The 16,559-nt window shown below is 38.4% G+C and overlaps 1 protein-coding gene across 2 annotated transcripts in view; it reads right to left on the bottom strand.

Moving 5' to 3' along the window:
• Positions 1 to 16,559, bottom strand: part of LGR5 (leucine rich repeat containing G protein-coupled receptor 5) — a 117,018-nt gene that overhangs the window by 46,369 nt on the left and 54,090 nt on the right. For both annotated transcript variants that reach the window (XM_036917629.2, XM_036917630.2), the window contains exons 2-3: positions 15,189 to 15,260; positions 310 to 381 (exon numbers count right to left, since the gene is read on the bottom strand). In XM_036917629.2, the coding sequence (XP_036773524.2) occupies positions 310 to 381; positions 15,189 to 15,260 (144 nt within the window). The remainder of the gene's footprint in view (positions 1 to 309; positions 382 to 15,188; positions 15,261 to 16,559) is intronic.

The raw sequence follows: 16,559 nt of genomic DNA, 5'->3' as shown, positions 1-16,559 counted from the left end.
AGCAACTCAACCCAGCTTTACAACACAAAAGGAACAAGAAATATTCTTTTTAAGGTTTGAGTTAATAAATTGGTTATTTAGAGGCACACACTTTTAAATGTTCAAAAGGAGAGAAAAGGAGACATGGATTTTTTTCACACACAAATCCAGCCAGGTATGGTTCTTGGTACCAATGAAAGTAGACTTGAATTTAGATGAATTATCCCAAGGCTGTCAATGGCTTAGTAGAGAGACTCAGTCTTTACAAGTTAATTAGCATCCACTTGATACTAAAATCAGAAATATAACAAAGAACACCGGTTTACTTACAGAACTTTAAGACTGTAAAGGCCAGTAAATGCTCCCTTGGGTATGTATGTCAAAGCGTTTCCGGCAAGTCGTCTGTGGGTTTCAAAAGAGAAGGGAGAGAGTAAGCACATTTCTCTTCATGTGGGATTCATTTATTGTTAAAAAATGCAGTGCAATTGTATTCAAACCACAAATGCCAAAAACAACTGTAAAGAACCTTGTTTTGTTATACTTTGCAAAAAGTTTCTGTAAATTTCTAATAGAAAAGCTGGCAGATAGAGTGCCTAAGAAGAAACATAATAAATTACTTATTTATAATAAACCATTTAATAGCTTACACTATACATATATAATTCTCCTTTTTAAAACATTTTATACAAAAGCTAGTGCTATATAATAATCTGCAAAAATTGTAATGTCAAAATGTAATTGTCACATGGTTTTTACAATTATTCTTTATAAGCATAAATAAATCAGATAATCAAATGTAAGAATATTTCTGCTGCAATTATCCCACAAAATACCCAACTTTCTTATTAAATTTGGCAAAAAAGGACGCTGACCATCACAGGCAGTCTTTTCTAAACTCTATCAGAAAAGGGTAGAATAACTTAAATGAGTTTAATGTGCTTTAATTTTGCAATGCCTTAATGAAAACAATAAAAAGTGTTTAATATGGAAGACATTAGCATGGTCTACTTAATGGAAACTTTTGACGTCATTAAGTGGTACAGTTTAAAAAGTTTGCTTTATAGTATTTTTCTAAGTGGGAAACGGTCAAGGTGAGAACTTATGCAAAAAAAGCAACAAGGTGTGGCACCCTACACTGGCTCAGTGCTTCTTAGACAGTCACTTTCAAAGCCATAACCTCAGCTGTTAGATGATCCCTCGAAACAGAAAACCCAAGAACAACAGAGTGACTCAGAGGAGCACAGAAACCTTCAACAGAGCTTTTCACATCTTAGAATGGTGGGTAGAACTGGGAAACAAGACAACCCCGATGTATTCTTGAAGGAGCTGGGGCTTAGGGATAAGGGTGGAGTGGCTCATTTGACCAGTGCTTATTCCTGAAGAGGCTAACAAACCTCAAATTCATGCTTTTGATATTATCTCCAAATGGGGCTGTGATTCCCAGTCGTCCAACACCAAATGCAATGGTGTGTTTTTTCCCTACATGTATGTATGACAATAACAATATTATACACAGCAGTAATAGTACTATGACTTCATTTGGGTACTGGAACTCAATTCCAACGTGTGTAAATATGTGGGAGGGGGTCTTCCCACACATACTTAACCAAACAATTCTTGAACACCAGCAGGGTGTTGGAGAACTCAATTCTGATGCTATCTGCCCGGAGACAGCACCAGATTCCCAGGTTAAGGGCTCCCACCTGCAAGACTGCCCTCCACCCCCCACTCCAGACACCTGTTCCAAGCCCCAGGCAGTTCCCTGTGCTTTTGACCTACTGGCTACAGATTGGAGATTCCCACCACCTCCCCCTTACATTCGACTAATTTCCTAGAGTGGCTCAAAGAACTCAGAAAAACACTTAACATTTACCAATTTAATAAAGGATACAAGTTAACTGCCAGATGAAGAGAGATACAGGGCAAGTTCCCAAGTAAAGGAGCTTCTATCCTGGTGGAGCTTGGGGCCTGGCTTGGCGGCATAGGGGAGTGTTCCAGTTCCCGAAGCATGAAAGCTCTCGGACCAAGAAGCAGGATCTAACTGAGCAGAGCACAACAGAGACAGAGAGCAGAAAGCTCTTCTCTGAGTGGGAGTCCAAAAATCTCTCATTAACGTGACAAAACACCCCTTTCACCTTTGACTCTGCAGTGTTTTCAGGAACTGTGGATGAAGAACAAATATACCCGGGAAATACATATTTGGTCATATGAATGACCAATTTGGTCAATTTCTTGTAACTCATTATATCGCAGGGAAGTAATTCAGCACAGAGATCCACTGATAAGACTGAAATGAGCTGCTGCTCATACAAATCTAAGTCTATGTCCTCTTGCCAGTCCACACCACCTATATGCCATAAGCGAGTATTTAAATATTATCTCATGAACAGTACTTTTGAATAGCATTTGCATTTGTGGTATGTGTATAAAAAGAATAGTTTGCTTAATCCAAATTAAGTCAACTTAAAATGGAAATACCCCACCATTTTTGTAATCTTGCTTTCAGTTATTTATTTTGCTTTAAAATGTTTAAGAACGGACTTGAGTCTTCCCAGAGGCTCTGTTTACCTTGGGTCTGCAGCACTAACTGGCTGTGAGTTGTTAAGTAAGTTAATCTTTCTGAGTTTCTTTTTTTCACTAATTACATGAAATATTAAGATAAGACAGCTTCTCAAGTCCTCTCCAGTTCCCCCAGATTCCATGATTTCCATCTTGTGTTTGTGTTTGTGCCTGTTTTCTTTCTCTTAACAAATAGAATTTTGTTAAGATTGGAATAACTCTTATACTGTCCTCCTGCCTTCCTCAGGGTGCCTAAAGAAGTCCTTTCCAAACTATAAATAAATTTAGTGGCTTGGAATAGAATTAAGAAAAACATAAAGTAGAAAAATAAAAATGCATTTTATACACTAGTAGAAAAGTATTGTTTTATGAAACCTTTGTTTCTAAATATATTTGTGAAACTGGAGTGAGGGGAAATTAATTTCTTTGGGTATATGGTCATAAAAATTCAAAGGCCACTAGCCTTGAGCATAGAAGGCATTAAATAAATATATGTTAACAACATGGAAATTCAGCTAATATCTGAATAAGGTGTTTTTAGAAGTGTTTTGTTTCTTTAATTCTTATGAAGTTCTCTTACTAGAAAATTCTTTTTACACTGTCATGCTGACCCTTGCTTCAGTCTCCCACACTCAGTTTCTTCCTATTCCTACTCATTTTATCTCCACTGATAGTCTTTGTAAAATCAGCTCCAATCACATCACTGCCCTGTTCAAAACCCTTTATCTGTTCCCATGCCAGGTGCAATGAAATGCAAAAAAGTCCCCAGTATCCTTCCATAATTCCCTGATTTGTACTCTATACTGTAGCTACACCAAACCAGGAGACTTGCTTTTCTCAGACATGCCCATCACAGATGGTTTAACTGATCAGGCTGAACTGACTAGTAACCATTCCAGTCAATACCTGCCTAACTATCCTGTTCACAGCTGTGACTTCAACAGCCCATTTTTGAGTTCTAGAACATAGCCTTAAAGTGAGTGCTTAACTTTTTTGCTATGGTGTCATCAAGCAGCTTTGATGGTTTTTGAGATGATGACTTTGGAAATGAAAAGGAGAAATTAAAAACTTTCTGTTTATTTCATTAGTGTAAATTATTGTTAGGGTAAATACCTTTCTGTTACTTTTCCTGAAACATAGCTTCACACGAATTGTTTTTCTTTTCTGGGCAAGGACTTTCAGAGCCCCTGTGTTCAGAACTAATCTGTGGAACCATTGACCTGTTTTATCAGGGGATTTTGTCTTAAGGCTAAGGAATTTATGATGTGCTATTAGCTATTTATTGGGCTGGTGGAAGATCTATCTCATCAACAAAAATAACAGTTTATGGAAATCACTGCATCCTTCTGCTCTTATTTCTTTACCATGAGGGATGGTTTTAGTAATTCTAGAATTAAGTACATGTGAACTTTCAAATGGCTACATGAATAGTGAGAACTGCATGCAAATCTTTCCGGTGATGATTTGAATGAAAAATCTCTGGGCAACTGTGTTCCAGCCCTAGGGACTTATACACCATCTGCCTGAGAGGTTGCCCCTGCCCCCATTTCTAAAATTATTTCTTGAGACTATCTCTTTCATCATCTTCATTTCTATAAGAAACAACATAATAGGAAAATTATATCCTTTTACATGACTTGCAAAAAGTTTTCTGTTTTTAAAGATACTGCTTCACATGTAACTCATATCATCCTACTATTAGTTTTACTGACATCACTGCCATAAAAAGGAAATAAAACCAAAGTTACAGCAGACACAGTCCTCTTCAAATAAATCAAATATGTAGATGTTTTGGTGTTTTAACAAGGAATCAAAATATTTTTGGAAATGGGTGTTCTTTGGATCCCTCCAGTCATTTGAATTTCTAAAGTAAGAAAATCTAAAGGATTTTTTTCTCTTTACATAGGTCTGGAGAGGGAGAGATGTGTGGGTAAAATGGGGTGTGCATTAAGAGTGGGAGGGGTGCTTGAGCCTGCTCTCTGATTGAGCCCTCCGGGGAGTCGAATGTGCGCAGAGCCATGGCCCACCATGGATGATCCCCTTGGCCAAGTCTCAAAGGCAGGGGAGCAATTTCAGAGCCTGGAGAGTTACGGCAGCCTCCTGGGTCAAGCCTTGTGGGAACCTTTGAACTTGTAGTTCTTCCTTTTTTTTTTTTTCTTTCCCTTTTTCGTTTTCTCCCTTCTCACCATTAACTTGTTGCAAGACTTTAAACAAGCCACAGACCTTCTCTGGACCTCATGTCACTTGTGTTTTTAAAATGACAGGGTTCCCCTGCTAAGGTCTTTTTCTGCCCTCAAATTGTTTTAATGGTACACATGCATTTCCTGGTTATCCTTATCCTTTTCCACCTCATGCACCCTCCACCTCTTTTCCTTCTTGTTTATGGTAAGATTTCCTTATTACATGTCTAATATTTTAATAACAATTCTACTTCACATCAGGAGGTAAATCAGAGATTATTATTGTCCACGTTTTGTAGATAAAGATACCAAAGAGCAGAAAGGTTTTATGTAGAAAGAAAAACTTCAACTCTTTCTCGATTTCCTTTAAGGGTAATCTACTCTTTTCTTATGGAACATAGAAGCTGTAATCAGAGCAGAATGAACTTGAATATGATAATCCTTATGAATTAAAATAAGACATTTCAGACTACTTAGCAAATTCATTCTGGTTCCTAGAAATTACTAGAAACTACTGCTTTGTTTTTCAACAATTTTTACAAAGTGCGTGAGACCCAGAGGACACACATTCTATACATGCAATATTAATTTGTTCTAGAAATTTGGTGAGGGCTAACATCAGGCTCATTGGGAGTAGTTTCCCTGTTTTCCTATTCTGGACATCTAGATGACAGTTCCCTGTTTTCCAGGTTTCTGATAATAGTTTCCTTCTCTGTGATTTTCCGATATTAATTTCAGAGGTTCTGTTACTATTTCTGGATTTCTTTCTACTCTTCTGAGTTAAAATTCACTTGGATAATAGTAGCTAGACTATCGCTAAACATAAAATCTCCATAGTCTCTTACTTCCTTATGAAGTGTCAAAGTATTCCCATATGAAAAAAAGTTAAATTCTCCTAAAATAAAGTTAGCAAAAACCACAATAATATTGTTAGTAATGACTTGCAAAAGGTAAAGTTATGAAAACAAATACAATAGACAATTCAGATGGACTCTTCATGATTCAGTTCAATACATTAAGTGCTTTTTTTTTTGTAGCTGTTGGGGCCACCCCATTTACAGGTTTCGCTTTTGGATTTATGGTAAAGGAGCCAAGGGTCTAGGCCATAGAAGAGTTAGACATGAAGAAGATGAAATTCAGTCCTGCACCTGCCGGCAATGACGCATCATCATAGGAACTGACCAAACACCCCAGGGCAGGTTTTCCTTCATTAGATGCACATCTGGTCAGAAGGGTCCAGAAACTTAGATTTTAACCCTCTGGCACTCATCTTTAGTAAGGTTTGCTGAAGCCTATTCAACAGCCTTGGATATAAGGATTATGACTTTTCATCACCTGCTTTTCTTTCCATTAGAGAAAAAACTGTCTTTCCTAATATGCCTCAAGAAATTGTGATTTTTGAAAACTGGTTTCCGCACCAAATCAGTTAAGTACATCTAATCGGTCAAATCCAGCCCTCAAATCTTCCTCTCTTAAATTGTGTATCTATGAGCCTTCCACTTTGTTTTCATTATTAGACAGGATCAAAAATATTCAGAGTTCAATGTGCAAGAGCTAAGACCACTGGACTGAATAAGTGAACTTTTCAGGGCAACAGGGAAAACCTCTTGTGGACATATGGCGCTGTAGCTTTAATCACAGACTAATGAAGTTTAATATTCAACTCCTTTGTAAAACCTTCTTTAATTACCTCAGTCCACAGCTAACTTTCCTGAAGGAGATATTCTATATGATGATGTCTATAAAGGTTCAGTTTCTACCCTTTTATTTGTAGTCTGCCTGACTTGATTACAGATTCCTAAGGTCAAGAATCTTATTGCTTGCACAGAACAGGGAACTGAATCAATATTTATTGATTGATCATTTGATCTTGCTTCTTAAGACAGTTGGCTATATACTGCTACAGTTGCTTCAGGTCTGGCATAACTATTCCAGGATGGCTATTTATTATATAGCCCGATCATAAATAGATGAAGAATATTTCTTCTTCATTACTCAGCAAATTTAAATTCAGCAATTTCTTTGAGCACTTTCAATATGCCACATATAGTGCTTTTGGGCATACACATGGTACCTACCTTTTATAAAACAATTCATAAGTGCTAGGTACAATATGAAGTAATTTATATACATTGTGCTATTTAATTTTTATAAAAATCTTGTCAAATAACATGATTATCTCATTTTATACATAGGAAAATGGGCCTAAAAGAGGTTATTTGCTCAAGCTGCTATAGAAAAATGTACACAAGGGAATTTAGTTCAACATAGTATTCCGTCTCAAAAATTTGAGTTTTTAAACATTACTTTGGTTAAAAGTAGGTTGATCCAGAGTGTAGGTTGCTCAGGACCAGCCAGTCTAAGACAGCAGAAGCACAAAGACACCAATGGCCACACCACTTGAAGGGCGGGCCATGAGAAACCGTAGCTCCCTCCTTCTCATGCCGAGCCCTTCCAAGGCCTTCGAGATTCCGGACAATCTTATTGCTCTCGCCACTGAGACTGGTCATCTTTTTGTCTTCTTGCTGGCCTCTCTTTTATTTCTCATTCTCCAAACATAGATGTTACTCAAGTTTCCGTCCTCACACATTTTTTTTTCTCTATCTACTGGTGTTCAAAATGCAGTGGGTATTGACATAGCCTTAGGAGACACAACACATTCAGAATGCCCCAGACTTCAACCTAGATTTAGTGAACTGGCGTTTCCAGGGAGAAGGATTTGGGAATCTGCATTTTTAATAAGCAGCCTAATGAATTTCATATGGGTAAAGAGGCCTAGTGGGAAACACAGAGCTTATATCCTCTTTCAAGGTCCTCATCTGCCCCAGAACATTCAACAATCACCTTTTTGCAAGCAACTCTCTGAACATTATCTCTAGAACAGACTCATGTTCCAAACTCACATTCCAAGTGTGTTAATGACATTTCCATTTGGAGGTCCTGCTGGTACCTTACATTTTGTATATCCAGAACCAGATATCCTCTTGCCTCCAAGGTATCAGTTGTTCCCCTTGAATTCTGTTCGTATTGACTGTGCTTCACTAGTTGTCTGGCCCCTAATCTCATAACCTTACTGTGGATAAAATGAGAGTTCCCGTGGCCAGGTTTCTCACCTGGCCATGGTTGACTAGCTCACTGCACACCTGTGGGCAATACATGGCTGTTGACTCTATAAAAAGAGCTCCGCCCAGCACTTTGTGCGCAACATGGTGGCAGGGCTGCAAGGCTGCAGGAGAGCAGAGCAGAGACCAGAGTGGTGGCAGCGCCGAGAACAGAGACCCAGAGGATGGCTGTGTGGGACAACTGTGCAGAGAGGCCCAGAGGATGACTGTGCAGGCAGAGAGGCCCAGAGGATTGCTGTGCGGACAGAGGGGCTCAGAGGCAGAGACTGGCTTGCTGCATGTAGACTCGCTCTGAGTGAATGGGGTTTTAGTGACTGACCTGCCACCTGGAAATAAAGTTGGGTATAACCCTTTCACCCCAAGAACGTTTTGCTCTCAATTTCTTTGGTCACATTGAATCCATAGTGAACTTGCCCGGGGCTGAAACCCATTGGCAAGACACTTACTCAGAATCATCTCTCACCTTCTTACTTCCCTTTCAGTCCCTACATTCAAGTAACTGATAAGCCCCTGACTGTCTTTCTCTGGTATGATGCTTCCATATAACCCAATGAGTCTAGTCCACCTGAGCTTTAACAAAATAATGCCTGGGTCCCCAGTGAGACCCATTAAATCAGAATCTCTGGGAATAAGCCTTGGCAATTAGTAGTTTTAAAAATGCTCCAGGTGATTCTTATGCATATTCAAGGATTGGAAACTCCGAAGTAGTTCTCACAGTTTAATATTGATAAAATCACCTAGAGACCTTCCTGGTCTCCACCCCCAGAGATGAAGATTCATTCATTAATTGTTGAAGGAATTAGGAGAGTTGATTAATTAATCTATTTTAACAGTTATACAGAAGAGAAAATAAGAACCTGAAGAATTAGGTGGTGATGAAATAGAATGAACATATGGGAAAGACAATGTGAAACTATGAGCTCTAGGACTTGAAAACTGGCTGATATTGGGGGTGAGAGAGAAAGAATTACAGACACAAAAGAAGTGACAGGCACAGTGATCCCAAGTCTGGGTAATAAGAATGATGATAGCAGGCAGGAAAGGCAAGAGGGAGACAGAGGGGCCCATGAATGAATCTGGCTCTGCACTTGTTGAGTTTTAAAAGTCTTGGTGGGGTGGGTGGATGTGTTACTTAGTTGATGATTCTCAGAGTGTGGTCCCTAGACTATCTGAGAACTTGTTATAAATGTAACTTCTTGACATTCTCCCTTTCCACCCACAACCTGCTGGAGCAGCTCTGGAGCCCAACAACACCTGGTTTAACAAGTGCTTGGGATGATTCAGACGTCACTAAAATTTGAGAACTACTGGCCTAGACTAGGGGGCCTCAACTGTTACCATGCTTCAAAGTCATCTCTAGAGCTTGTTAATTAAAGGAAGTTTCTGGACCCAATCCCCAGCATTTCTGATTTACTAGCTTGAGGGTGGTGGTGGTGGGGCACAGAATTTGCATTTCTAGCAACTATACAGGTGGTACCAATGCTTCTGGTTCGAGCAGCACACTTTAGAACCACTGTCAGAGACAAAGAGATCTGAAGTAGAAATATGATTTGGGGATCCATCTGTAAAACACAAACAATTAAAATCTTGGGTTTCTTTCTGAAACAACTGTGTTTAACCTCTAATGGGTCTGTAGTCTCCTAGTGGTGTCTTTTCTTCTGTAACTGCCCAATCTCTTTTGCATACAGAAATCAGAGAAATCTTAAAATAATAAATCCTATTTTTGCCCTAGCAACCTACAGCTCCCCCAATGGCTTTGCATTGCTCTTATATAATTCTATCCATAGTCTGATTGGTCTTGCATAACCTGGCTGTTGCTTTCATCTCCAGCTTCAACCCAAGTCAGTTCCCTTCCTTTCACTCGCTCCAGCCATATGGCTTTTCTTTCAGATCTACAAGCGCATCACATTCTTTTCTATCTTGGGGCCCTCGCTCACACTATTCACCTGCCAGGAACACTCTACTCCAGTTCTTAGGACAACACCTTCCCCTCATCCTCATGATCTCAGTTGAGATGTCACCGGCTCAGAGAGACTTTCCTTCCTCGTCATCCCTGGTTATTTATTCTCTACTTACCCACACGATCAGCAAATTGTTTTCTTGCTGATTATCTCCCCCACTAGACTGTAAGCTCATGCAGGGCAGGGGCTTATTGAATGAATGAAGGAACCATAGCAAGTCCTATTCCTCTTCTGCTCCCAGTGGCTCAGTAAATACATGTTGAATGAATGAACTGAAGAGCACTGAGAAAGGAGACAATAAAACTAAGTGCAGAAATTTTGGGAATGTCTGCATTTTACAGGAGTTGGAGGTGGAGGAGAAAGGGATGCTAATGAGAGAAGAAGAGGAGACAGAGTGGTAAGACACTTTCAGAATGTCTCAACTGTCTTAACAAAATATATGCACACATCTATATATATATATACAGACATACAGATACAAGGACAGATATCTAAATGTCTATATTTAGCTGTATAGATAGACATTTGCAAGACAACCAAGATAACAATCATGTAATTTCATTACAGAACAAGTTTCAAAGAGGCAGCATTTATAATCACTGGTCAGATCTATGAAGACAAGAGATTGAACACTGTGACAAGGAGCAGGAAGACTGTTCATGGGCACGGAGGTGTTTTCATGTTACTAATACTACCCACTATGTGAATGATAGTTCACCAAAATTCTTTCATCATTGTTTCATTTGCTCCTTGGAAGAAAATGTCAAAAGACAGGCAGGACAGCTCTCACTGTTTTCAGCAGCATGATGAGGAAGTAGAAGTAACAGCATAGATTGTGCTTTCAGGAAGTTTGGTGGTATTTCTCATTACACATTTCATCTGCAATAATAAATATCTACTATTTATACAGAGATTCTTCAAGGCCAACCACAATATGAGCAAACAGTTCCAGGAAACAATAGTAACTTAAAAACAGACCTCCCTAGAGATTCTCCTGTTTCCTTCCTAAATCGAGTATTTGATTCCAATAGCATTAGAGTCTGGGAAGATTTTAAAATACTATTCGGAAATAAAGGCCTTTAAGTTAGACCATTTAAAATGATAACAATTCATTTCCCTTTCTGGTTTAATCAGACTACCAGTGTAAGTTCAATGAGCTTGCAGATGTCAGCATTAGGCACAATCTGCCCTTAGCTCCTAACCTCGGAACCACATACTGACGGACAAGTGTAGGGTCTTTTATTTGTCCATATAGCAAACATTAACATGAAGTTTCTAGTAGAATGGAATAAATAGAACTGGGAGAGGTACTGGTTGGAGTGAGACTCAATTATTGATCAGAATGTTAAAACTTAGTAAAGAACTATTGTCTGTGTTCATTAGAGGTCATGGTTGGAAATAGCTTTCCCTTAACAAGTCCCAGATCCCTGGGATTACTGCAAAACGTAGCTCACAAAAATAGGAAAGAAGGTTGGAATCTTCTTGGAGGTATTTTTATTTTACTTAAACAATTCAATACATAAATTCTAGTTCACCAGAATTCTCTCATCATTTCATCTGACCCTCAGAAACATCTCAAAACACAGGCTGGGCAGCTCCTGCCATTATCCCCTGAGGCCCAGTGAGGTCAAGTGGGTTATCACTAGCAAGCAGCCGAGCCAGGACAGAGTGCTGGGCTTCTGCTGCTGGGCACTGCCCTCTTCTCTCTGTACGGCAGTCTCCCAGCACTCAGATATGAGTGTTTTTGGTTTGTGTTTTGTTTTTTTTGCAAAAGAAAAGAACTCTCCTTTTCCTTGCACTGTCACATTGCACCAATAGGATGTTTGGCCTGTGTGCATCTGGTCACTTTGTAGAGTTATAAAAAATAAATAATGAAAAAGAAATAGGACCTGAATGTGGCTGAACCTGTGGCACAAGTAGTAAGCATTCCAGAATGTCAGGAAGGGGAGGAGGCCGTGAACTGTGATGGCTTTTATTCTTGCTAAATATTTACTCCAGTCACTTTTTCCAGGATAATAATATTAATATATATTATATTACATACATATATATATATATATATATATATATAAATATTAAGTCAGTGAGTGCCTCTAGGATTTTATGGATTCTTAGAGGATTTTGAACTGTGGCACCTTTGTTAAGAAGAGGGATACACCACAGATGTCTACATAGCTTTTAACATAGTTAAATGAATTAAACCAGGGAAATGATATCTCGGGTAATTAGAGCTAAGTGGAAGAGTGGTAACTTGGCTTTATGAATAGTGCTTTTTAAAAATTGAGTTTTGTGGTGGGAGTTTTATTAATATTATTGATAACAGTTTTCTATTTCATGGATGAAGAGATAAAGCACAGATATGAGCCAAATAAACTGAGTGAAAAATACTTTTAGAACAGTACTCTAATTGTCCATAATAAAAGATAGATGTACACAATAACAGAAATGTAAATGTTTATAGCTGTGCGATTGGTCATTTGCTAGTTCAGGTAGAGTACTGTATAAAACATGCCGCTTATGTGTATGTATGTAGCTGTAAAAATGTTAACTAAGGTTTTGTACCTGTTGAGCACTGCTAAATTGGTGAAATTCATGCCCAAAATTCTGACTTTCTCATAGCCAATAGATGATGGTAGTACATAAATAACCTGAGTATCCAATCTCTCCCTGATGATATATAGCTCTCTCTCACCCTCTCTTTTTCATTCCCCCACAATACACACAGACACACAGATATAGAACATGCCTATTATAATGAGACCCAGTTTAAACAATACTTGCAGTGTTCACCTGTTCTAGAGACTGTGGGGCAAGAAAAGCACAGATGAATCATGTACAATCCCTAAGGCTCCTTCTACTTTCTGTGTGTGGCTTTGAAAATGGGTTTGAATCTTTGCTCTGATACTTACCAACTCCATTATCTTGGGTGAGTTCCTTATTTCCTCTTTACTTCAGTTTTGTTTTTTTTCTAATCTGTTAGCTAGGAATAATAATAATATCTACCTTTATGGGGCTGTTAAGAGGTTTCAGTGGGATCATATGTGTAAAGCATTTTGAACAGTGCCTGGCACAGAGTAAGCTCTTATTGTTATCATTGTATTTATACTATTATTTTAGAGAATATGGACTTAAACATAGCTGAGTCTAGAAATCAGCAACATATCAAAGGCATAATCAAGATGCTCTGCTAACATTTTTTTTTAAACACATACACACAAAATACCCTAAATCTAGCCTTGGTAACAAAGGAATAAACCAAGCAGAGTTGCTCATCTTCCCAGCTTCTATAAATACTACACCCTTTTGTCACTAATTGAATAATGAGGTCTTCGAAGCACCAGTTAGATGCAACACAGAATTATATATGGGAAAGTGGTCCAGCTTTCAAATTCAGCAAGTCGGCCAGCTCAGCAGAGGGAATTCCAGAACAAAATTAGAACATGGAATGAATAGTCTTTAACAGGTCTTCTCTATTTCTAAAATTCTGTGATTCCATGGTCAAAATACTTGATGGAATTTCCAGGGATATAAAAATAAAACAACACAGAAAAATATTTTTTTTCAAAGGGTAGTTCCCTCTCTCTTTTTTGTCTGACTTTTCTCAATTATCTTGTAAAAAAGTGGCCTTAGAACAGAATTAACATTCACTGCATGAAGAAAGAGAAGTTATTTTGAATGGGTTGGGTCACTGAGGAAGAACTCTATTAAACAAAGTGCTCGGGGAAGTGAATTATTGATTCAGTTTGTGGTCTAAACTTGAGGTGTACGTTGAGGTAGAACAGAAGCCTTTTGCCACTGTGTGGTGCAAAGAAATTAAAGAGAAAAGCATAGGAAATGCATACCATAGAAATATAGAGGTGAACAGGAGTAAGCACTGAATATTAATTATGGTGGAGGAGGGAGGATGAAGAGGATGTAAATAAGGAAAAAATGTGGATTGAAACTTATTAAAAATAATCTTTAAAAAGATTGGCTAATTTCAACAAAATCTGCTAATTTTTCTAAAGCAGCTAACTTGTACAAAAGGCTTCTTTTATACATTTTGCTTTCTCATTATTCATTCCTCAAAAATTTATTGGTTATTGATTACATACAAGCCGTGACTGAGACAGGCATGGTTCCAGCCCTGATGAAGTATCATTCTTAGCAACAGCAATAGCCGGAGAGAGAAGAATAGACGGAAGAAGAGGAGCCTGTCCCAACACAGAGTAAAACCCAGTCCTTGAATGATAAAAACTTGCTGTACAGTCTGGTAATCTAAGCCTCCCCACCATACCTCTTGATAACAATCTGGAAATATTCAATTGATTTCAGTAATAAGACAACAGCATCCCCTAAAAATACAATGTCATAAAAAATACAGATAATACCCCAAAGGGGAGAAATTGGGGACTCTAATCTTGAAAAAAAACTTGATGTAGGGTAATTTGGTTGTGATGGAACATTCTTTCCACCTCCCATGGTGGATCATGTGGTGCATCAACAATTTAAATTACTCCCCAAATTGGACTCTGACTTTGGGATTTATAGAGGAAGTATTTTCAAAGGAGATCATGGCCCAAACAATTCCTTTAATCAACAGAGGATTTAGCCAACTGATGGTGCCAAACTGTCTTCGTGAAGATGACGACTGCGCATCACTTCCTCAGTCCCCATCACTCCAGAGGGTAAAAGGATCAAATGAATTTTTAAATGCAGATTTTTGGCTTATACCGTTTTTTTTCATCTTCTGGTAAGTGATTGCTAGACTTAATAATCAAGATTCCTTTGTGTATCATGAGCTAATTTTAGCATCCTTCTTTTTAAATTATTTGACTTTTTATATTGAGTTTGGGGGAGCCCAGTTGTAAGTTCTTTGGATTTCATGTTTTTCTGTTCAAGCCTTGAGGAAAGCTAAAATTAAAAGTAGGAAAATAGGAATTAAAAGTGATTAGGACAAGACGTTTTGGTGCTATGAAATGTGGACTCAATTCTCCCTGTCACAAGCCGAAGCAAGCGGCAGTTTTTGGTTTTGATTATAGCTTTACTTGCTATTTTAATAAACATGAACCAGCATTCAAACATTTAATATCCTGCTGCTTAACTATTTCCAAAGAGCCATCCAGCTCTTTTAAACAGCCTTTGTTTTAAAATTTTAATTTGTTTGGCTCAGTCTCACCTTCGAAAGTTGTAGGCTCATGGTAAACTCTTTTATAAGTTGATTTCCAGAATCATAAGCAATTCTTTTTTCCCCCCCTCCCAACTAAGTGTTTCCTCATGTGCCAAAATTGTTGGTGCTGACAGCTTTCCTGCCTTGTTTTATCTGGTTCCTACAGTTAAGTATGAGAGACAAACCCAAGAATGTGTCCAGCATTGACTGGGTGCATCGTGACTGCGCTGATACTTACAACTCCTCTAGGAAGCGGAGGCTGTGCTGGGGATTCGGGGGCAGCTGACTGATGTTGTTCATACTGAGGTCTCTGGAGAGGAAAACAGACAGCGTGTGAGGAGTGGTGTATGCCACCACGAGGCAGTCCAGTTGTTCAATTCATGCATTTTTCAAGCAATACAGCCAAATGAACTCATTCTTTTGCTTGACAGATGAATCGCTATTTTGCATCTTAAATATATTCCTTTCCTCCCTGCTGCCCCCAACATCATGGGCTCTCTATCAAATTAGAGACCTTAGGAGGAGCTCATATAGATTCAGGATGATTTAGACTGTTCCTGGACATGGCTGTAATTCTTTACGTTAAAAATTATGTGAGTAGGACAGCAAAGGAAATGGACATAACTCAACCCTAGACATAACCTGACTTTGTGTCTTTTTGAATTTTGCGACAAAGAGAAATGTCTTCACTGTGCAACCCTGGAAGTCCTGTTTCCCTGGGACTATAAGCACCTTGTAAAAACAAATGTTTTGATTCAAAGAAACTTAAAAAAACAAAACAAAACAATACAAAAAGCCTATTCCCTCCCTCTAACATGTTCCTTTTGCAGGTTCTCAGATTGCATTAAATAAGTGAAATGAACCATAAAACAAGGGTGTAATGTGACCCTGCTCTGTAGCACACTTCCTGCTGGGCCGCACAGTAGTTCCTGGCACAGGAAACAACAAGCCACTTTGGGCAGAACTCAATCCATTTTGTTTTAAGCAAAACTCCATGTAATTAGATTTTATTCTGTTTCTCCTTTTCTATTTCTTTACTGTCTCACACATAAACCTCCAGCATTCTTCGTATATACCATCTGTGACTCAGAGGTCAAAAGACCAACTCCTAGGCAGATTCTGTTCAGGACTAGTGAAGACTTTCTAAAACCAGTCAGCTGAAGGTTGACTTGGAAATGGCTTGTTGCTCAAACCCGAAGATTCAGAACTAATACCATTATGATCTTAGACCAGGTATACATACTTAAGATAGATTGTGGATAAGACAATGAGCTACTTTTTATTTATTATTTTTAAAATTAATTTACTTGTCATATAACATTGTATTAGTTTTAGGTGTACAACATGATTTGATGTAGGTATGTATTGCAAAATGATTACCAGAGCAAGTTTAGTTAACATCCATCACCACACATGGTTAACAACATTTTTTCTCTTTTGATGAGAACTTCTAAGCTTTACTCTTAGCAACTTTCAAATGCACAATACAGTATTGTTATCTATAGTCTCCGTGTTGTACGTTACACCCCCAGGACTTATGTATCTTGTAACTGGAAGTTTGTATCTTTCAATCACCTTCACCCATTTCACCCATGAGCTTTTCGAAAAA

This window comes from Manis pentadactyla, chromosome 10 (genome assembly GCF_030020395.1).
Source record: "Manis pentadactyla isolate mManPen7 chromosome 10, mManPen7.hap1, whole genome shotgun sequence".
NCBI lineage: Eukaryota > Metazoa > Chordata > Mammalia > Pholidota > Manidae > Manis > Manis pentadactyla.
This window is presented reverse-complemented; position numbering and strand designations above follow the sequence as displayed.